General features: G+C 44.9%; 1 protein-coding gene across 6 annotated transcripts in view; it reads right to left on the reverse strand.

The window, feature by feature from the left end:
- Positions 1 to 24,166, reverse strand: part of LOC108528438 (uncharacterized) — a 113,610-nt gene that overhangs the window by 4,817 nt on the left and 84,627 nt on the right. For 2 of the 6 annotated variants that reach the window (XR_001885152.1, XR_001885154.1), the window contains one exon: positions 2,928 to 3,116. Coding sequence is in view for 3 of the 6 variants with exons in the window: in XM_017870233.1 (XP_017725722.1) it covers positions 5,171 to 5,384 (214 nt within the window). In the remaining 3 variants the exon portion in view is untranslated. Of the gene's footprint in view, positions 1 to 2,927; positions 3,117 to 4,658; positions 5,385 to 21,886; positions 22,514 to 24,166 lie in introns of those variants that run through there. The other 4 variants (XM_017870233.1, XM_017870232.1, XR_001885153.1 and 1 more) reach the window with 3 other exon arrangements.

Here is a 24,166-nt window from a genome sequence, read left to right on the forward strand (position 1 = left end):
GGAGCAGTTGAAAATGGGAAGCAAAAATTCTAGGCCTAGGGAACAAAGAAAGGAGGAAGTCAAGGAGGCCCCCTCCAGCATCCGCCCAGATAGTCCACTGAGGAGGATGTTACAGGCTTGGGGCATAACCCCGAACCAGGAATAAGGAAAAACAAAAAATAATAAAGTATTGCTGTTTTATCCAGCCTAAAGAGCCCATCAGTCAGCCTTTGGTCTTTCAGCCTAAGTTTTGCTCAAATAAGGATTGGGTATGCCATGCTTTAATTCTCTATGTGAATGATATAACCCCATCCTCACAAGAGGAGAAGGGTTATGCTGTTTGTTGGATTAGTGAATTAACCCCTGTGTTCCCCCTAGGGAACTAGCAAGGAGGGCCTAGTAAAGAGCCCTCACCCAGTGAAAAGACGTGGGATCCCGTAACACTTGCTCCCTGGCCCATACATCTCACAAAGTAGAGGACAAGGAGATCAGGGGGTAACAGGAAGGTCGGAGGAAAAGAAATCTAGAGGTCTGAAGGAGCTAAACCCAGTGCTCCCTTAAATCCTTGTACAAACTTAAAGAAAGTATTGGAAGAATGTAAGAAGGACATTAAGAATTTCCCTAATCCTTCTAAACAGCAGGTGTCTAACACGTACCTGCTTAGAAAAGTCCCTATGGGACAGGGAATAATTAGATTTGTGAGTACACCTTTAACAAGTACTGAGGTCAGGAATTTTAAAATGGAAATGATGTCATTCTTAGAAGCTAGCTCTCAGTAAGGCTGCAGCAAAGCAAGGGGGCTACATAAGGAAAATCAGAACTAGGATCATAAACTCAAATGACTACGGGGTCAGCAAATAATAAAAAGGGGGGCTGCAGGGCTGGGTGGGAACTGTGGCGGCTGCTCAGCGGTTCTTACCGTGCCGGCACTGTGTTGCCAGGAATGGCAGGACAGGTCCCAGCTCCGTGGCCTCAACTTTGCCAACCTAACAATGGCTCAAGAAGCGGGGACTCGGCCAGGCGCGGTGGTTCACGCCTGTAATCTCAGCACTTTGGGAGACCGAGACGGGCGGATCACAAGGTCAGGAGATCGAGACCATCCTAGCTAACACGGTGAAACCCCTTCTCTACTGAAAATACAAAACATTATCGGGGTGTGGTGGAAAGTACCTGCAGTCCCAGCTACTCAGGAGGCTGAGGCAGGAGAATGGTGTGAACCTGGGAGGCGGAGCTTGCAGTGAGCTGAGATTGCACCACTGCACTCCAGCCTGGGCTACAGAGCGGGACTCCATCTCAGGAAAGAAAAAAAAAAAAAAAAAAAGAAGCGGGGACTCAGTCGGGATGTAGAGAAAGAAGGCCCCGCTGAAATTTCATCAGTAACCTAGCCCCATCCCAGAGACTGCTCACCCAATGAAAATGGACGCCTGGATCCTAGGACCAATCATAAGCGGGGAGGGCGGGGCCACACACCAAATAGAAAGTTCACGACCAATTATAGATTTCTTTGTTCCTTCTCTACTCCTACTGCTTAAAAAAAAAAAAAAAAAGTCAAATGTCTTCCCAATTAGATAATGGTGACTGGCACAACCACCTGATTATGCTAAAAGCCACTGAACTGTACACTTGAAACTGGTAAATTATGAGGCACATGAATTGTATCCCACTAATAATAACGCTGTCCAGAAAGCCTCTTTCAATTGAGAGAACTGCCTCCTCCCAAACACACACTTCTTTGTGTTCAGAGCATCTAGCCAGGAGTCCTCAAACCTGTCTTCACAGAACCACCTGGAGAGGTTTTAATATCCACGGTCCCAGGCCACAGCCCAAACCAATGGAATCAGTAAGCCTAGGTTAGACCTAAGCCTCAGCATCTTTTAAAGCTCCCTGGGAGGTTCCAATGTGTAGTCAAGTTTTAGAACCACTATTCTAGTCCATGGTTTGAACATCCCTGATGGTACCAACTCAGCCTGCCTTCAACCTCATCTATTATCTTTGCTTTTTTTTTTTTTTTTTTTTTTTTTTTTTAGAATGAGCTGGGGGATCTCACTCTATCACCCAGTTGGAGCGCAGTTGCGTGATCACAGCTCACATCAGCCTCCAATGCCTGGGTTGGAGCAATCCTGCCACCTCAGCCTCCTGAGTAGTTGGGACTAAAGGCGAGTGCAACCACACCCAGCTGTCATTTACCATCTGGTACCAACCCCCGTTAGACAGTGAACCATCCATGATCAGGAACTATGTGTCCCTTCCATCTTCGTCAGCCTGATGAACATTATTTTTTTAAGCGGAACTCTACCTATGATTACTAACCATTCCCCCAAGACCCCTAGCCTGCACTTTTCTGTAGATGAAAATGTCATACATCACAGAGTTTTAACAATTACTCAGTTTTCCCATCCACATTCACTGATTATTTATTTCAATCATCATAATTTATTGAGCACAGCAGGGACTGGGGTCCTGTCCCCACCTTAGAGGGATTATTTACACTGCTAAAGGTCACAAGGGTAGTGAGGGTAGAGAGGGAGATAGACCAAGCTCTCCCGACACTTGTCCCAAGCCCTTCCCTCCCTAGTGTCTACCCTCTGTCAAGGACTTTTTCTCCCTGTGCCAGTTCCAGCAAAGGGTCTCATTCAGCTCACCCCCCAAAAGAGTTTTAATACTTCAATGACGATAATAATAATAATAATAATAATATGCAAAGTTTGTTCCAACGCGTTTAGAGGTGATTGGGACATCAAGACTGTCCCTCCCTTTCTGGGGTAGGGGAGGTTGTGATGATCTTGGACTTTGGGTGAGTCGCTCCCCAGGGCTGCCCCTCCCCAGCCAAACCTCCCAGGTCTTTTCTGTCCAAAGCCCTCCCCCTCTATCCAACCTCCAGCCCCTTCTTCTCAGGCCCATCAACTATGTTTTCTCCTTCAGCACTCGCCTTAGATCCCTGGACTTACCAGCACACAGGCGATTTTCTCCTTGCAGACTTTAGGCGCCACTGCTCGGTCCGGAAAGGAAAGAGAAACGGCCCAGCGCGGTCGCTTGCTGACTCAGGTCAGGGCTGCGCTGGGCGCTCGCGTGCGTTTTCAAGTCTGCGGCCCGGAGTTCACTGCGAGAACTGGCATCACCCGTCACCCCGCCCTAGTCTACGGAAAATGAAATATGTTTACTGATATAGAAACTGAATAACGGCGCTGCGGGCTGGGGAAGGCCAAGCTGCCTTCAGGCTTCTGGTCTCCAGCTGCGGGTCACTCACACCTGCCGCTGTGAAATGCAGACCCGCGGGGCAGGAATTCCGAGTACGGGCTGGAGAGGCATCTGGAATCTGACTCTCTTGAAACAGCACCGCGGAGGATTCGGAGCCAGGTGAGTAGGAAAATGAGCTTCAGCCCCTTCCATGGGCCGCCCATGGATTCTAGGACCCACAAACGCTCCCAGCTGCTCCGCCACCCCAGGAAGGCAGCGCTCGCCTCTGGGCGGTTCTGATGGAAACGGGCTCTGCCGCCCGCAGGAAAACGCACAGCTAAGAAGCCAGGAAAAAGCCTCCCAGGGTCCCGCCACTTCAGTGAGGATCCTAATTTACACCCCGAGTGTGGCCTCCATCAAAGACTACAGCGACGTTCGCTTAAATGATACAAGGTCAGCGGGGCCCAGGGCGCTGCGGCTCACAGAATGCGGTGACAGCGATGTCTCGCGTCCCTTCCCTGACCTTCCCCAAGCAGAAGCGGTGAAGTGTGTTGGTGTTGTGTGAGGCTGGAATACAGCGGGGGTCAAGAGCAGAGAATGGAGAAAGGAGGGAAAGATGGGGTGAGTGTTGAAGAAAGAAAGGGAGGAGAAAAGGGGAGGGAAAAGGTGAAGGTGAGAATAATATTTAAAAGATGTAGTTTTATTATTTCTAACTTTTATTTTGCCCTTTTCTAGTTTTGTTATTTATGGACATTTTTACCATAGCATTTTTTCCCCCTCTGTGTGTGAATCTGTAAATATACGGCTTATTATTCTTATTTCAGACGCTGCCAGGTCAAGTAACACAGAACATGAGCTTCTACCTGCAGATGTGCCAGGGTGTGTCTCTTGGGTACAAGAACAAGGGTTTCATTTTGTTTTACAAAATCAAAGTACAAATCTCAAATAGTATAATATTTTTAAACCTTTATTGGGGCATACTTTGCATGCAATAAATGTATGTATTTGAAATGTACAGCTCATTGAGTTGTACTCTTTGGCTGTTTTACACACCCACGTATCCACTACCACAATGGTTAATAACATTTCCATAGTCTCCTAAAGAACAGCCATGCGATAAAATTCCACGCAGTCATTAAAAAGAGGAGGATGAACTTTTAAGTGAGAAGATCTGTGCCCAGCCTATTTTAACCCATTTTTTAAAGGATAAAGATGTATGGAATTATAATACCAGTAACGCCACTTACATAATATATATTTTAAGTAGGGAAAACCCACAGGATTACTCACCAAAATTTTGACAGGGAACCCAGGGACTGGGATAACTTTGTGACTTTCACTTTCTCTGAAATGCTGGAATTTTATATTATAGTATAAACTTGGATTTTAGCCAGGCACGATGGCTCAGGCATGTAATCAGCTCTGAAAGCTGAAGGATAGCTTGAGCCCAGGAGTTGGAGGCTGCAGTGAGCTAGGATCTGATCACTACACTCCAGCCTGGATGACAGAAAGAGACCTTGTCTCAAAAATAAATAAAGAAAATTTAAAAATAAAAATAATAAACTTGGCTTTGTATGGTGGTTAAGACAAATATTTGTTTGAAAATATTATAAAGGCAAACCGCACACCCAAATAATTACAGGATTTTAAAAACCATAGTGTTAATTAAAACCCAACTCCAGAAACTCACTTTTAAGGGGACTTCATGTTTTCATGTCATTAAATCTTTCTCAAAGTGTCTTTGATAGAGCTGTTTTCAGTGCAGTAGAGAGATGTGTAACCATTTTACAAAAGGGGCGGGCTGTAATAAAAAGGGAAACGCAAAATCCAATGGGGACACGCTGTCCCATTTATTTTCAAAGCGCGTTTGAAAACTGCGCCGCTATAGTGTCTTTGAGTTGAGACAAAGTCGAGGAAAATCTTGTTCCTGGAGTGTTGATTTCCTTTTTCCAAGGGCCAAAGCCTTTTGAAGCAATTCTAAAAATTCAGGCTGACTTTCGGATCTGAAGAAATCTCAAGAATGTTTGTGCGGACCGCGACGCTCTAAGAATCCAGCTCTCTTGGGCTCCAAGCTTTCTGGGGCTTCACCCAGTGACAATGGCCGGAAGGACAGGACACAGTGAAATGGCACCAGTGAGTCAGAGGCCAAAGGAGGATTTCTGACCCGAGCGCGCAGGATGTGCTTTGTCTTAGTGAGGTTGGGGTAGCGGAGCGAAGGCAAGGACACTCTGGGAATAAATGGCAGAGAAAAAGGCGCGCTAGGGAGGATCCAACGCCTTCAGACTTCTCCTTCCTTTCCTTCCAGTTGGAAGAGGGGACCAACACGGTCCCTGAAGGAGAGGTCCCTGGGTTGCAGAGAATGGGGTCACTGCAAAGGGGAGTTGCGAGCCCCACACAAGGCTTCTGGCACCCTTCTCCCAGCTATTACTGATGAATTCAAACTAGGAGGAGACTAAGACTTGTCCTTTGCAATGTAGACTCCGTATCTCGCCTTCCGGCTGGTTTACTAAATCCATCTTAATAAAACACAAAAACCAAGAACCAAATTCTGCGTGTGATATTTCTGACCGCTAGAAGGTCCTCCCCCTCCCCATTCCTCACGTGCTCTCTTCTTGCCCCGCCCCCTCCGCTTTGTCTCCACTTTCCCATCCTTGTCCATCTCTGGACCCCGCTCCTGAGTATCTCCCCCTTCTTCAGAGGACGTCCCCTCATGGAGTACAGACTCCTCCACCTCCAGGAAAAAGAGACAAAGGTCATTGAGAGGGACCTGAGACACTCCTGTTACTCCTTCCCTGAAGTCAGCCTGTCCCACAATGCTCCTTCAGGCTGTGTGTGTGTGTGTGGTGTGCCTGTGCGTGTGTGCCCATGTGTGTGAATGTGTCTAAATATGTGTGCGAATGTGTGTGCGACTGTATGTGCCTGTGTGTATGAGTTAGCATGTGTATCTGTGTGTGAGAGTGTGTGTACACGTGTGTGTGTGTGTGTGAATGGGAGTCAAAGTGCTAAACCTGGCATCCAGGAAACCTTCCCACCTTGGCACTGCATGCAGTAGTCAGTGTTATGTGCACCTGTGCTTTTTGTTCAGGAGCTAGGACAATTATATTAATCAGATGTGCAGAGAGGCAAGGCCCCCTCACTGGAAAGCATTAGAGAGGAGGGTGAGATAGGAGGGTTCCCTGACTCCAAGTCTCCCGATCCCTCTTACGCACAAGGATCTTGAAAAAAAAGTGCAGGACGCTAAATTCTCTCCGGGGACCAAGAGGGAAGCCAGAGCCACCATGCATGTCAAATTCCATCAAAGAAAAACCATTAGAGCAAAATTTCCATGTCACAGTTTTAAGTCTGCACAAAGGCTCATATAGAACCAATATCAAAACATCAAATTTCTAGCTCAGGTGAGATCACTGAAGTTGGCTGCCAGGCATAAGGAAACTGCAGGTATAAAGGACATCTCTAGCTAGGGCTGCAACCCAACTGCCCCTGCATCTTAGGGACCCTGGAAAGGACCCTCTCCATTCAATAGCACAGGGTGAGGACATTTTGGGGGGAGAAATGCAGACTCTCCTTAGACCCCTGGGGTTTGTACATTTGCTTTCTGACTTTTTAGGTGTTGTCTTCATTTTTGAACAAACTGCAGTTACATAATTTGCTCTGACTTTAAGTGCAAAACAGGAAAATGTTCCTGAAACAGGAAACAAGGGCCAGGTGACCTGCACTGTCACCCCCCTCTGTGGCTCCCTGATGCAATAAAATTGTGAGCCAACAAATCCATGGCAAGGTAAACAGTAAAGTCAATTTCGGCAAATGTTTCAGAGGTTCCTTCGTGCCTAGCAGTGTTCTAGCTTTACCCTAGAAAATGTGTTTAAATAACACATGTATATTTATTATTTGGTTGTTGCAGTAAGCCATCTGGAATCAACTGTGGAATGAAGTTCGGCAAATAAATGTGTGGTTCTCTATTAAATAACTGCTAAGACCATCTGAAAAATGTATTAACCCCAAATCCAATCACTTCTCACTCCTCTACTGCTTCCTCCCCAGAGCCATCCTCTGTAGGATAGTAAACAAGAAGGGCATTCCAGCTGGGCTGCCTGCTGCCTCTCACGCAGCTGTTCATCACCCACACAACAGGCAGAGTGAACCTTTCAAATGGGAATTAGAGCACATCCTCAACACCACGTCCCAGAGACGCTCCAGCCTCTTCCATTCCTCTCACCATTTCCTATCAGCCCCTCATCACAGGGCCTCTCTGGCCATTGTGGCCTCATCCCACCAGCCTCAGCCCAGCTCACTCATCTCCACTCGCACCAGTCTCTTGTCACTGCTCCATCCTGTCTCTGCCACCAGCTCCTGCTAGGACTCCCACAGGCACCTGCTCCCCATGGATCCACATGGCTCACTCCTCATGCCATTCAGTTCTCTGCTCAAATGTCCCTCAGTCAAGTTCTCAGGAACCTCTTATCCAACAAAATGTATCTCCTGCCATCCTCACCACCACCAATCTTCTAACCCAGGTATATTTTCTCCATAACAATTATCACTGATATTAGAATAAATATGGAAGTTGTCATCTGTACCACTGAAACATATTCTTTGAGGCCAGGACCTCGTCCAGTCACCACTTGCATCCCCAGCATCTAGAACATCCCAGTACAGAGGAGGGACTTGACAAATAAGGGGTGAATGATGGGTGAATATAATTGGTATGCTGCTTTTGAGAAGTAATTTTATGTGTGTCCAAGGCGGGTGCATCACCTGAGGTCAGGAGTTTGAGACCAGCCTGACCAACATGGAGAAACCCCATCTTTTCTAAAAATACAAAAATTAGCCAGGTGTGGTGGTGCATGCCAGTAATCCTAGTTACTCGGGAGGCTGAGACACAAGAATGACTTGACCCTGGGAGGTGAAGGTTGCAATGAGCTGAAATTGTGGCACTGCACTCCATCCGCAGGGACAGAGTGAGACTCCGTCTCAAAAGCAAAACAAAAAAAAAGTTCATGCACTTTGACCAAATATTGACTTACATTTGAGAAATCTATAATTCTACAATGAAATCCAAAATATAGAAGACTCTTTAGGTATAAGGATATTAATCAGATACTATTTACCATAAGGAAGAAGAACTTGCAAAAGAAGAGTAGCTAGATCATTTATTGAAAATAGTATACAGCCAGGAAAAGTACTGTTTAAGAAGAGTTTGTGATAACATATAAAGTTGCTTATTGATAATAATAAAGTTTGGAAAGCAAGATTCAAAATAACTCATACACTGTGACTACACTAAGTCGTCCTGCACAGACACCACATGCACAGAAACCAGGGGTGGAAACTCAGGGGGCAGCTGCAAGGCACAGCTCCAGGGCCCCTTTTCATTGACATCTTTGAGGCTCTGCCAGGCAAAGATTCATCCTGAGCCTCCCAGTGGGGACACAGGTGTTTACCATCTTTCTGCTTCTCTACATTTTTTATATTTTCTGTAATTGAGCAGATTCCACTTCCTAAAAGGATAAAGTGCTGATTATGAAGTTTTACAACATTTGAAATACAATTTTAATAAAGAAGTTCAAATGTCCTGTTCTAACTCAGGTCACTTTCTTTTCTTTTTCTTTTTCTTTTTTTTTTTTTAGAGATAGGGACTTGCTCTGTCACCCAGGCTGGAGCACAGTGAGTCCATCATAGTTCACTGCTGCTTTGAGCTCCTGGGCTCAAGTGATTCTGCAGTCTCCTGAATAGTCAAGAGAAAGCACCAAAATGACCATCTAATAATTTTTTAAAATTTTGAACAGAATATATCTCACTGTTTCCCAGGTTGGTCTTGAGCTCCTGGGCTCAAGTGATCCTCCTGCCTCAGCCTCCCCAATGTTCTAGGATGACGTGGGTGAGCCACTGTGCTCAGTCCTAACTTACCTCGAAGCAAAGTCTCCTCTCTACATCGCAGGACAAAAACTCCAGCTGATGGAGCCTTCAGAAAGAAGAAATAAACTCTTCCTCCACAATGTCTGATCCATTGCTGGGTTATAGGCATCGGCTGAGTGATAAAGTCAACACTGAGAATATGATCATTTTGATTGCTGATTGTTATTTAATTTTAATTCTACCACACCTGAGAGAGTGGGATGGATTCTTTCTTTTATTATGATGTGAGCATCTGAGTCTCTTCCATCCTGAACATCTGACATAGGTGCTTCAAAACTGTAGGACTTGAGACTTAAAGGGCACTCGGTCTCCTGAACAGGCCCCCTGCATGCACCACACCCACAGAGGCTCCATAACAGTGGGAAGAGCAGCCAAGGTCAGAGCCCAGGTGGGTTCACACTGAGGGACCATCCACATCCAGGGTACCTGAGGAGGGGCTGAGGTGAGAGTCCAGCTCCTGCCTAGGCTGTGGGTGGCAGGTGGGCGGGACAGTCAGCTACTGAATATTACTGGAGTTATTGCCTTTTTTCTCCTGAAGACCCCTGCACACACTAAAGCTTTACATTCTTTGTGGGGCACTTTTCTTTTTAGAAATGTAAACACCCCCAATGTTAAAGCCACCCGATATCACTCATAGTGACACCGCAGTAGGATAAGCTCTTAACTCCCAACAAATTAGCCCCAGAGGTGGGTTTTTGTTTGTTTGAGACAGAGTCTCACTCTGTCATCCAGGCTGGAAGGCAGTGGTATGATCACGGCTTACTGCAGCCTCGAACTTCCCAGCTCCAGTGATCCGCCCACCTCAGACCTCTGAATAGCTGGCACTACAGGCAAACGCCACAAGCCCCAGCTAATGTTTAGTGTTTTTTGTAGAGATGAGGTTGTGCTATGTTGCTCAGGCTGGTCTCTAAGGCCTGGGCTCAAGTGATCTGCTGCCCCGGCCTCCCAAAGTGCTAGGATTAGCATGAACCACCACACTAGGCCTGCAGCTCAGATTTGGAGCTAAGGCAGGAAGTTGTTGTGGAGTTTGGACCCGGCTAATCTGAAAGGGTCCTGAAAGGTAATGTGTGATTAGGTGGACCTTGGCAGCGAAGCACAGATATGCCTCTGAAGAGAACAAGGCAGATCAGATGGGAAGCTTCTAAAAGTGAACGTCAGCGGGCCCTGTCTCACATAGCACTGGGATTTGGAAAACCTTCTCCCAGCCACTTTTGGCTTGTGAGTTTTTATTCCACCTTCTTGTCTTCCAGGTCATTGCAGGGAATCCCTTCATTTGGTAAATATTTATCAAACACCTACCATGTGCCAGGCATTGTGTTAAAGAAGCTGAGGCTGAGGTAAGAGGAACAAAACTCTCCTTGCCTTCAAGGTTGAGCCAGTCTTGCCCAGGGAGAGATCGGTAAGGAAATTCTTTTTTTTTTTTTTTTTTTTTTGAGACAGAGTCTTACTCTGTCACCAGTAAGGAAATTCTTACACAAATGGTTGGCAGAACATGCAACTTGCTTTGCAGATGCACAAGTAGACCATCTGCTCTGACCAAGGAGTCACAGAAGTTTGGTAAGAGACAACATTTGAGCTGTATTTTGAGGTATAAGTAGGAGCCCGACAGGCATCCAGGACAGGAGAGCATTGCTCAGAGCCCAGGACATGAATTTTTCTCCCTTAGGCCAGGCCAGAACTGAGTGTTAACTTCTGATCCAAATACAGGGTGACTTCATATGACACATACTTAGAATGGGCTCATAATGAGGACCTTCAAAATTTGGCAAATGGATTCAATCATGTATTTTCCAGGAGAATTACCCATGTTCTCTTTTCTAAAGATCACATACTTGAACCCACATGAACAGTAGAGGGAGTTCTGAGCCCGCTGAAGCCACAATTGTTGCAGTGGACCCCGTAGAATTTCTTGTAGATTCAGCTTCACCATTTACATCAAGATTTATCAAAATTTCCTTCACCAAACCAATTGTATTTGTTAATTAACCATGCCCTCATTTTGCCTTTTAATGAATGAAAGGCAGACACACACATAAAGAAAGATAGCGCAATGAAAAAGAAAACAACATACTGAATTAAAACGGCAGGAAACATCCTTGTTTAAGGAGTGATATAATTTTAGACAATTTTTTTTTAATTAAGGGAATTAAGAGAATTAATTTCATCAGGCTTTTCTTTTAAGTTTTTTATGTCGAAGGATTTGATTTTGTTTGTTTTGTCTGCCTTGGAATTATCTTCTATTTTATGTTTTGACTTGGCTCAAAACTCAAGAAGTTAAAAGTCTCTCTCTTATGATACCGCATCTTGACAGGCAGCCATTTGTATCAGTTTCTTACTTATTCTTTCAAAGGCATTTTATGCACATGCGAGTCAATCTGAATGTGTATGTATATAATCTTTCTCCCATTTCACACAAATTTTAGCAAACTACATCTGCTTTCCTGCACCTTGCCTTTTCCCTTCACATTGTATCACAAAGACCATCACATGAAGAAATACCAAGAGCTTCGCTACGTCTTCATTTGAAATTTTCATGAGGCACCATTGTATACATATGCGATTTTAAAAAAATAGACATTGCTTCTTTTGAGTGTGGTGCTTTTTAACCAGCCCCCTATTGATAGGCATTTGGATTATTTCTTTCAGAGAACAATTTTGCATCATGTTAGCATCATGTGGAAAAAGAGCAGTGATCCCTCTGAGAGCAGGAGGCAATGTCCCAGGATGTTCATTGCAGTGAGGTCTACAACAGAGATAAACATCAATGAAGAGGGAAAGAGATAAATTGTAGTATATTCCTCCCATGGAATACTATCCAGTAATGAAAGCAAATGAACTATTTGTATGAACACGAATTCATGTCATAGACCACGTTAACTGAAAAAGCAAGCAAATGAATGATAAAATTAGCAAGAAACAATTTACAAGAAATCTTAAAGCAAAGCCAGGCAAGGTGGTGTACACTTGTAATCCTAGCACTTTGGGAGGTCACAGTGGGTGGATTGCTTGAGTTCAGGAGTTCAGCCTGGGAAACATGACAAAAACCCTCTCTACAAAAAATACAAAAATTAGCCCGGCGTGGTGGAGCACAGCAATACTTCCAGCAACTTGGGTGGCTGAGGTGGGTGGATCGCTTGAACCTGGGAGGCTGAAGTACAGTGAGCTGTGTTTGTGCCACTGCACTCAAGCCTGGGTGACAGAGTGAGACCTGGTCTAAAACAACAAGTCTAAAAGACTTCAAGCAAAGAGATTTCCTAAAACTTAGTACAAATATAATACACTAAATTCAAGTCACATCCTCCTGCAATTCTTGATTTGCTCAGTACAGTAGTGACTGAAACACAGGCATATCAGAGCTGTGAAAAATCAAGGCTATCAACGTATATTTCTATTATTTTTCTATGTATACTACATATAGACAATAATATTAAAATGTCACCAATTGGCAAACCCAGGTAGGCCTTCACAGAGATGTTTTAATAATTCTCTAATCTTTCTTCCAGCTAGAACTACTTCAAATTAATAGTTGTGAAGTGAATCCACAGGAACTGAACAAAATAAGAAAATAATTATTGAGTGTGAGGAAAGCTACGGAGAGGTACAGACAGATGGAGAGATGATAACACTGAGCATGTCAGTGACCTTCACAGTAACAGACTTTCTGGAGGAGTGTGAGCTGGAAGCAGAATTAAGTGAATAGAATATAAAGAGGGATGAAGGAATCTGGACTTCAGGGGGCAAATATGGGGTTGGGTGGGTTAGACTGGGAAGTGTGGATGGATTCTGGAAATTCCGCTTTAGGTCTAGCACTTACAGAAAGAGAAATCACGTTTATTTAACTCCTTCCACAATCTTTAGAGAAATCTTCTGAAACATCACAAAAAAGGTATACAAACGGTCAAGAGTCATCAGGGAAAAATGCAAAGTAAAACCACGGTGAGAAACCACTAAGTGCTTATTAGAATGGCTGAAATTTCAATGATCAATACATATAAATGTTGGCAAGGATGTGAAACAGTCTCATCCGTTGCCTATAAGAATATGAAACAGCCACTCTGAAAATCAGTTTTGTATCATCTGATACAGTTAAACAAGCTAGTACTCTATGGCTAGCATTTCCACTCCTAGGTATTTACTCAACAGAAATAAAGATTATGTCCAAGAATCCCTGCACCAGTGTTTCCATAGTTTCTTTATTTGTAACAATAAAAAATGAAGAATAGACCCACAATGTACAAAAAAAGTGATTCAATCTTACAATGGAATACTACCAGCAATAAAAATGAATGAACTACTGATACATGCAACAACCTGGGTGGACCACATAGATATTACACCAAGTGCAAAAAGCCAGATACAAGGGAGGCCATATGGGATGAGTGGATATGTATGAAGTTTTAAAACAGGAAGAGCTACTCTATCATGATAGTCATCAGATCAATGGCTGCTGGGCAAAGGGAGGCTAGGTTGAATGCAGAATAAAAAGAACTTTGTGTATCTTGATAGTGGCATGGGTGATATGACTGTATTTGTCAAAATTCATTGATGAATTTGATGCAGATCAGATCATTTCAGTATATATGTAAATTTTACAAGTTTAAAATGCTTACAATAAAAATTTAAGTACTAGCAATAAAAAATAGTAATTGAAAATATTAGCAAACAAATCCAACAGCAGATCAAAACAATACACCATGATCAAGTGAGTTTTATGTCAGAGATGCAAGGATTGTTTGACATATGTGAATAAAAAATGTGATATACCACATCAACAGAATGAAGGACATAAACCATCTTATCATCTCAATAGATGCAGAAAAAGCACTGGTGAAACTAAACATTGCTTCTTAATGAGAACTCTCAAAGGAGTCCCTTTGACAAAGCCAAGAATATACACTGGGGAAAGAACAGTCTCTTAAATAAATGGTGCTGGGAAAATGCTACCAGATGCAGAAGAATGTCACCAGACCCCTGTCTCTCACCATATACAAAAATCAACTCAAAAGGGATTGTAGACTTAAACGTAAGACCCAATGCTATAAAACTACTAGAAGAAAACATATGGGAAACACTACAGCACATGGGTCTAGGTAAAGATTTTTATGGCTAAGACCTCAAAAGCACAGGCAAAAAAAGTTAAAATAGACAAATGGGACTATACTAAACAAAAAACTTCTGCAAAGCAAAGAAAACATCCAACAGAATGAAGAGCTAACCTGTTGAATAGAGAAAATAATTGCTAAGTATTCATCCAACTAGTATATTCATCCATTAGCATATTCTAGACTAATATCTAGAATGTACAAGGCACTCAAAACTTAGCAGTAAAAAATACAAATAATCCAATTAAAAAGTGGACAAAGGATCTGAATAGACATTTCCCAAGAGGAGGCATACAAGTGGCCAACAGGTGTGTGAAAAACGTCCAACATCACTAAATACCAGGAAAATGCAAATCAAACTACAATGAGACATATCTTATCCTAGTTAGAATTGCTATTGTTAAAAAATAAAAAATAATAGATGCTGGTGAGCATGTGGAGAAAGGGGAACTGTTATACACAGTTGGTGGTATGTAAATTAGTGCAGCCATTATGGGAAACAGTACAGTGATTTCTCAAAAAACTGAAACTATTAATGGAACTACTATCTGATGCAACAATTCTACTTCTAGGTATTTATCCAAAGGAAATGAAATCAATATATGAAAAGAGTACCTGCACACCCATGTTTATTGAAGCACTATTCACAATTGCAAAGATATGAAATCAATGGGTAAATTTATCAATGGGTGAATGAACAAAGTAACTGTAGTATATACACAATGGAATGCAATTTAGTCATTTAAAAAAGAATGAAATCCTGTCAGTTGCAGCAACATGAATAAAACCAGAGGTCATGTTAGGTGAAATAAGCCAGGCAAGGAAAGACAAATATCACATGTTGTCACTCATGCGTGAGGTAAAAACGTTAATCTCATGGAGGTAGAGAGTAGAATGACAGTTACCAGAGGCTGGGAAGAACGTAGGGGTGGGAAGATGTAGAGAGGTAGATTAATGGGTACAAACATTCAGTTATATACAAAAAAAAAGTTCTAATGTTCTAAAGCACAGTAGGCCAACTAAAGCTAACAAAAATGTGTATTTCAAATAGCTAGAAGAGTAGATTTTAAATGTTCCCAACACAAAGAAAAGATAAATGCTTGAGGCGATGGATTCCCCAAACACCCTGACTTGACTACTCCACATTCTGTGCATGTATCAAATGATCACATGTGCCCCATAAACATATGCAAATGTTATGTGTTACTTTAAAAATAAAAACACAATATGGGATATTTTAAATGGTACAAAAAATTATGAGCATGATAAAAATTTGGCAAATATTTTCTTTTTATTAAGATCAACTTTTATCTTCCCAGCAGAGTGAAGCCCATACAGCATCAGAGGAGGTGGCTCTCCTGAGAGAATCTTCTTCCCAGTTAAAAGGCAGAAACAGAATTCCTGGAAAAGTAAGACTTTGGAGAACTGCATACACCTCTTCTTGGTGTCTGGGATTACCCGGACTTAGGGAGGGTTCACCTTCCGGGAAAAACTAAACTTTGGTTCTTGTCCGTTTTTGTTCTTATGGTAAGACCAAAATTTCAGAAAACCAAGATGAAGCACTAAGCTAAGGGGATGTACTCTCTCTCTCTCTTTTATTTTTTTTCGAATACCCACTACCAAGGATGATCCACTCTGTTATGAGATGAATTGTGTCCCTCCCCAACCAAAATTCATATGTTGAAGTCCTGTGTTGAGAAGACAGGGGTGACTATCTACAAGCCAAGGAGAGAGGCCTCCGATAAAAGCAACCCTGCAGCACCTTGACCTTGTACCTGTAGCCTCCAGAACTGTGAGACAACAAATATTTATTATTTTACTCACCCAGCCTGTGGTACTCAGTTATGGCAGCCCTAGCAAATGAAAAGAGAAATATTACCTTTCCTACTCTGTCCTATGTATCAACATGTGATTTATTTAAGAATATGAATTACCTAGGACTCCAAAACATAGAGTGAGTCAATGGAAAATGGATGATACAGGGTCATTTCCAAGCCTTGGTAGGTTTCCTGGCCACCACAAAAACAAGGATGTGTCCCCATTTCTTTTCAGTTTCACACAGAGCAAAAGTTGTGGAGATAAGCTGACATAGAATCACAAACTATATTTAATTTATTTGAGACATTGAGTGAAATAGTTTTGCCCTTATTATAGAAAGATGATGGACAATCATAATTACTAAAAAGGTTTTTTGGCAGGGGATGGCAGATACTATGTTTTCTCATACTTTTAAGGTACATTTTCCTAAAGAGTCTTGTCTAGGAGTAAACGTCATCACTTTGCTTTTTTCCTCTGCATTGATCACTTGGTCCTCCCTGCATTTCAGTAAGGTTGATAGAATGGAGGTGTTTGTCCATGATTCCAGATGAATCAAAGAGGCCCTATGAGTAGAGAGCTTCTCCTGTGGTCACACAGCACATGACTGGTGGAGGAATAATAAGCACACTGCTCTCCAGGTCCCTAGTCCAGTTTTCTGGGTGCCATGAGAATTACAGCCTTTGGTTTCTCTTACATGTGGTTCGTTTCTGAACCTGAGAAGGAGAATGCACCTCAGATGAATAACAGTTTTTGTTGTTCTGCATTCATCTGAGAATGACCTCAGAAGATTTTTAAAGACTAATTCTTTGGCTACCAACCTATTTGGCCAAGTCATGGACATGGAGCAGGTGAAAACTGCCTTTACCTATGACATGCCTGAAGATTCTGAGTCCTACCTGCATCAGGTGAGCTCCACATGCAGAGGGACACCCACTCTCCCACCCACTTATTTTCTGTATCTTTTCATACTTCACATCCTCATCCCTCCCTCTGGGTGTCTTCCTACTTTGAGGTCTTCTAGTTCTACCATCTGTCTCCTTCCAGGTGACTAGAGCAGGCTGGTTTGGAACAGCGCTTGGCCATCATGTTTGTGTCGGATGAGAATGATGCCAGGATGCTCAGTGATGGGCAGTATCGCTTTGAGGTCAGTGATAGTGAGCTGTCTGATGAGACAGCTGTCTCCTCCACAGTAAGTGTTGATCTCATGAAACCCTTAGGTCCTCCCTGTTCCTTAGTGTGTTTGTCTTCAATCCCATCATGTAGGTCATGTGCACCTGATGCATAATGGACACTTGACTGGTTCATGCCCCTGGTTTTTAATACTGTGTTAGGATGTTTTCCTGGCCTCTATGTGGAATCTCTGTCTTCTTTCATCATATTACTTCTCTTCTCCCATCCCCAAGTCCGTCCTCTGAACCCACTCAGTACACTAGCGTCTGCATGTGAGCTGTGTGTTCCCGCCTTGCTTTGTCCTTTTCGTGCCTTATTCTCACTGTGCCATGTCTCCTCCTCAGCTGAACAGACGTGGTAGAGGACTCGCTCATTCTGGAATGTGACCATCTGCCCTTCAGGAGAGGACAGCAGGGTAGGTGTGAAGGAGACCCTGCTGCCCCCACCCCTGACAGCCTCTACCCCCACTCCACAGCTTCCCTCTTCTGCATCAGCACCACTCCTGAACCCCATTCCTGATTGTCAGAATTTTTAACTTAACTAAAAATGAAACACAAGTGCATCTGCATTATGTGTGGGTGCTTTCTCGTTGTATTGTATTTGGGGTGAGGTTATTTTAGGGCATGATCCAGGGTAAATTCCTGTAAGGCCTGGGTGCCCTGCTGTGATATCAAAGGAGGATGGGACTAAGACCGCAGACTCCCCTACTACCTGCCAATTGCCGGCCCTTTGTGGGGGTCTCTTCTGCTTTATCTGGCCTGAAAGAGACTGGGATGTTTCTGATCCCAGGGTTCCAGGGGACGGTACACAGTATTTCCAGGGATGGAGGTTGCTGTGGGCACTGGTGGGAAGCTTGAGTGTCTCCTCCCAGGCTCTCTTGGTGCCTCCTCATCTGTTCCTTCAGCTTCTAGACCTTGAGCACCAGGGCCTGGGCCCCTGACCCCCTCCTCCCCTTCCACCAGGGCCTGGTCCAACTCCACCTGTTGCTCCAGCAACTCCTCAGCCTGGTCTAGCTCAGCTGTGTGGGGGGCCCATGGCCCTGGTGTGGGGGAGTGGTGAAGGGAGCATCAGCCAGGACAGGGGGCTGAGGCCCTTGGGACCTGTGTTGCAGGGTCTGGCTGTAAATAAGGAATTCTACCTCCCTTTCTCTTTTTCTAGCCCATTAGCTTAAGACCCCTGTACTGAGAAGCCCAGAGAGCCCCTTGCCTTGGGCATAGCAGGGGCAAATAGAGTTCCCTGGCTCAGGGAGTGTAACTGGATGCCTTGAATAAGGATATGGGGTCACTGGAAAGAAAGGACTGGCTGCCCTTCCCCACTAAGAAACAATTAACTGTTAGATGAGGGGGAATTCCTGTTCAAGGACTCTGTCACTGTGCTGCTCTGGAGGGGGTAGGGAGCAGGACCCCTGAGGTCTGGGCTTGGGTATGGTTGGGAAGGAGCTGAGAGCTGAGAGCTGTAACTAGGCCAGGAGCTGCAGGGGTGAGGTTGGTGCAGGGTGGGATTTAGAGGATTCCCCACCTGCTCCTGTGCTCATGCCCTTTACATCCTCCACCCCCACCCTTGGTGTCCATCAACATGTGGGGGTGACTTCATCTTCCCACTGCCCCTGGAGCTGTTCTACTCTTCTATGTTTGCCTTGGGGTTTTCAGAGCAGCATATTTCTAAGTCCTAGAGTGCTAGGGACGAGAAGGGCAGAAGGAGGTGAAGACAACAGCACCGAGAGAGCCCCCACCTAACTCCAGAAATCTTTCCACTGCACCCCATGGAATCCACATTCCATGATCAGCAAAACCTCCTTATTCTTTCTCAGGATGTTCCGTCACCTTGAAGCTCTAGCAGGAACCAGGTCTTCCTGAGGATGTGACCCCCTCTGAAGTTCATCCGTATGGGAGAGTTTCCCAGGAACTTGTACCCCTGGGTTCAGAGCTGAGGTGGGGTCCTTGCTCCTCACTGGTTCTGAGACCTTTCTGCCTCCCTCCTCCCTAAAACCCCTAAGCTGTCATCAGACTAGGGCCCCATTCCCCTCATTGTGGTCATTCCCTGTGGGCCCCAGGCCGTTCCTGTCAATCCTGACTCTTGTAGCTCCTGGATCACCATCACCCTCTTCAGCAGGGCTGTCTCCTTAATTATTTGTGACTTCGACATATGCAGATGTGGTGGGTTGAGTACTAGTCCCCAAAGAGGTCCAGTCTAAGTCCTTGGAACTGTGAACAGGTTGCATTACATGGCAAAAGTGTCATTACTCATGTAACGAAGATAAAGGACTTTAAAATAGGGAGATTATCCTGGACTCTGTGTGTGGCCCAATCAAATCACATGAGCCATTAAAAGTAGAGAATCTGCTCTGGATGGAGTCAGATGCTGCAGAGGAGGAAGGCAGAGGTGGCACAGCAAAGGGGAGATCAGAGGTTCCAAGCAGGAGGATTGGATGTGCTTTAGGCACCATATGTGAGTACCAGAGAGAAGTCTCTAGGAGCTAAGGGTGGCTCCCAACAAGAAAGTGGGAAGCTCTGTTCTATCCGCAAGGAGGTGAATGCAGACAAGAACCTGAATGAGCTTGGATGTGGATTCTTCCCTAGAATCTCCAGGAAGGAACACAGACCTGCCCATACCATGATCTTAGCCCCGTGAGACTGTGTGGACTTGCAGCCCACAGGACTGTGGCATGATAATTAGGTGCTGTTTAAAGCTGCTTGGTCTGTGGTAACTTTTATGGCAGCAATAGACACCTATACAGCAGAGAAGATGTCCGTGCTCCCTGGCCTCTCCATCCTGGAACTCCTTTCCTTCATAACCATGGCCTCTCTCTGCCTGAATCTCATGCCCTTCTTATCCCCTAGGCCTCCTTATGGCAAAGAAGCCCAGCCCTTCCACACTCTCAATTTCACACTTTCCACTCTCTGACCATCTTTCCACTCATCCCTTGCAGGGTAGTCACAGGCTCTGAGGACACTGACACTATTATTTTATCATATACTGTGATGTAATATCAGTGAAACATTCATTGCTTATGTGCCTGCTTTCCAGGTGTGGAGTCCATTCTGTAGTACATTGATTCTAACAATCTCTTCACCCCCTTGAGATTCCAAGTCCAGTGATTCTGCCATATCCTCCCTCTCCCTCAGTGCTTGGATTCACCTCCCCACCCATTTTGAAGTCTGTAGTAAATAATTTCCATCCCTCCCTTGGCTCTCCCTTGCATTCACACTTGTTTAGCAAAACTACACAGCTGGTGGCTTCCACCTCTGCCTACACTACACCTGCCCCTATGAGCTGCAGGAGAGCAGCACACTGACTGCTCTCTGTACCTTCACGACCCAAACCTCATGGGGAACCCCCACCATGGCCAGCAATCACTCTCACCCTGCATGGCTCACCCTCAGCCCGCTCTGGGTCTGGGTGACTCTTACACACCTTCTCTCTGTGCTCACACATCCAACCCTCCTTCCCCATTCTTACTTCAGCTGATGACCTTGCTTCCTACTTCACTGAGAAAACTGAACACATTAGAAGACAACTTTCACAGATTCCACCACTGTCTGCTCATGCATTTGCAGCTGCACCGCATGTCAGGGATTTTCCACATGGGGATTGCTGTGTGTTAACCATCCTGCTCCCAGACCGAGCCAGATCCTCTGCTGGTGCCCTGAACATCATCTCTTCTCATCTACTTAAAGGTGTTAGTTCATCAATTAATATCTTTTTTCCCTCTATCATCATCCCTTTTCCTCTTACTCCAGTGCATCATTGTGGCAGTCATGAGGATGTACATCCCAGGCCCTCAGGTAGAGGAAGAATAATTGATGATGCCCTGGTTGTCACGGCCTGAAATCTATTGTCACGTTTGCTCTGAGACCACAACTGCCTTGGCTTTTCCCTGATTGAGGAAAGCAGGGAAACTAAGGCAGGAATATTTCTACCCTGAAGGCTGACTGAGGCTCCAGGGCTCCCTGCCACCTTTACCAAACTTCCCTTAGCCTGCACAGGGTCTAGAATGCTTCCAGCTGACCTTCCTGCCCTCTCTCCTTCACTGGGGCTCAGAGTTGCATTGTGGTCTGATGGCTTTCTCAGTGTTTTCAGTCTCTCTCCTGAATTTCTCTCACAAGCATTTCCCTTAATAAGTCCTTGCACATTTAATACTGTATTAGGGTCTCCTCCTCAGGAGACCATAGCTAACGCAAGTGGCATCAAGGGTGATAATGGGCAAAAACAAGAATTTGAAATAAGCTTTCCCACTGCCTGGCAGGCCAAGAGGATGCCATCTGGGTTAGTAGGGGGACACAGTCTGTAGCACAAGGTGCAGGTGAGCTGCTATGGGTCTCACCAGTGCTAATCTGAGATGTCCTGGTTAAAAGAAGCTATGGCAGGTAGGGTGATAAAAGGCCCTGCACGATAATGACAGAATTGGGGGGAAACCTACAAAGACAGTGGAGTTGGCTGCTTATTTCCCAGCTGTGTTGATGCCCTATAAAAGGATACTGAGAACTTGAAAATTGTTCACAGCTGTCACTGGCTACGTGTGAGAGCCTCTGCAATGTCTCATGGAGGAGCCTTTCTCTCCTGCAGCGAAAGAATACATACCATGGAATGGTAGCTGAAGAAATCACGATGGGGGCCACACTGCTCCAGAGGTGTTGACACTCAGCCAATGCAGGTCTGTTATAGGAAAGTCAGGGCCATGGTAGAGAAACCTGAGATTCTGCAAACTAGAACAAGATCATCCAATTGGCGCTGCCAGGATCCTCTGTGCATGCACCTTCTCTAGTAATGGTTCCCACTTCCTATGCAGAAAGTTGCTGCAGAAGACTCATCCCTATGATGCATTGGGAATCCCACTCAGGAGTTTTGCAGGAACAAGCCGGCATGTCCACATAGGAGCACAGGAAACACTTCTGGGACTGAAATTTGAGGGTGTTGTATCAGGGGTCAGAATGTCAGGCTGGATGAATGAAAATCCTTTGGCTTGGAGGCACTATCTCAGGGCATGGGTTTATCAGACACCCCAGAACTTTGATAAGTGGGGGTAAACCCACTGCTGGGGTGAATCTAGAAAAAATGATTCCCGAATCTCAACAAGGTAGACATGTCTTAGTTGCCCTAGAACATGTAGAGGATGGAATAACGAGACTAAGCGAATTGGGCATGGTGAAGCCCCACCAAGACCATGTTCCACAAGACGGCCCAGTGGGCACACCTACCACCAGGGCCAGAGGTTCATCTTCACAGGGGTAGGCTCCTAGTCCATGGGTGTTTTCATGTCCTGCTCTCAGACACTCAGCAAGCACCACTCTCCAGGTGCTGTTGACATTCTTGGTCTGCAGGCCAGGCGCTGCTCCTAGCCCATTATCTGCCTGAAAGACCCACGTGGCAGGGAAAGTTTTAGTGTTTACATGTCTGTGGGTTCCACTAATCCTATCACCATCTGCACCACCCAGAGGCTGCCAGCCACAAGGAATGCTGGACAGGTCTTCTACAGGCACAGGTCAGTGCCAGCCTGGAGGAAGCACTCTGAGGGGTGGGTGCCATCTTTCAAGACATGGTGCATTCTTTGAATCAGAGACGTCTCTATGGTGCTGTGTTCTCAATTGGAAGAACATGTGTGTCCAGAAATCAAAAGGCAGAAGCAGGTTTGGCTCCATGTCCAATCCCTTAGATTCACCTTATGGGGTATTTTGCATGTTTTATCTTTGAACAGGGTATGAGGTCCTGATTTCCAAGGAGGGTACCTTTAAAAGGCAACAAAAAACAGCCCACTGAACTACACATGACAGTTGTCACCAGAGAAGTTTGGACAGTGTGTGCCCAGAGACCACCTGGTGAAAAGAGGATTCTCCTCCTCTCCAGGTCCAGGTAATACATCCTCATCCCCAGGAGGAGGCATGGCTACTTTCACACAATGAGGGCAGAAGTGTGTGCGGAAACCACATATCCACCTGGGGCCTTCTGGTTCCCCTTGACGCATTGCAAGTGTGAGCAGAATCATCCAGCAATTCAGCCAGAGACAACTTGATTTCAAAGGGCCCAGACCCGTCAGGGCAAAAGGTTTGAGTCACACTCCTGGGTAATCTCCCAAGGCCCTGCTCCTGTGCTCTGACACCCTCAGTAGCATTGGTGCTGAGACCCTGCTTCCCATGGGCAGTTCCCAACCAGTGATGGGTCATGCCAGTGACACTAAGGCAGGACATTCCTGGGAGACAGGGGAGTCCTCTGATGACCAACTGTACCTCGAGGACTCCTCTATGGCCTTGCTTAACTCTCCTTAGATTGCCTGTGGTCTAGGACATGTCCAGTAAACCTTCTCTCCTTCTGTCCATCACGGGGGGGTCACACTCGAATCTTGCTCTGTTGCCTTTCTCAGGGTAACCTGTCTCCCTCACTATATCTTCTGACAGGTGTGTCCCCTATAAAATGCTGTAACTTTAATCCCATGATGGAACTTGCTTTTTGGAGTATCTGGACTACAAAATCATTTTCATCTGCACACCCGTGTCCTCTTACTTATTCCAATTTGTAAAATCCTTTTGTTTATTCAACTTCTTCTATCTGCATTGGCACCATTTTGCTGGTATTTGTACTATGCTTTTGAGTTTGCCAATGTTCGTGGCTTTAAGTCACTAAATTTCGGGGTAGTTTGTTACACAGCAACGGATAACTCATGAAGCCCCCTTATATGTCTATTATTCTATAGAGGTTAACTACACCTGTTTTATTTTCTGCTATTTTGATAATATTAGCCATACATAGGATTTCTAGTTTCTCAACACCTATTCTTTTCTTTATTTTAGTGTCTTCTCTCCTTTGTTCCTTCCCTTTCTCCTTCCTTCTGTCTCTCCCTCCCTCTTTTTCTTCTCTATTTCCATTCAACCTCTCACCCTCCCTCCTTCTCACTCCCCTTTCCTTCCCCTTCCCCCTCCTTCTTTTCTTCTTTCACTTTTCCTTCCATTCCTCCTTCTTTCCCTCCCTTCCTCCATTTTTTCCTTTCTTTTTTTTTTTTTTTTTTTTTT

This window comes from Rhinopithecus bieti, unplaced genomic scaffold (genome assembly GCF_001698545.2).
Source record: "Rhinopithecus bieti isolate Rb0 unplaced genomic scaffold, ASM169854v2 scaffold_5150, whole genome shotgun sequence".
In the NCBI taxonomy this organism is placed as follows: domain Eukaryota; kingdom Metazoa; phylum Chordata; class Mammalia; order Primates; family Cercopithecidae; genus Rhinopithecus; species Rhinopithecus bieti.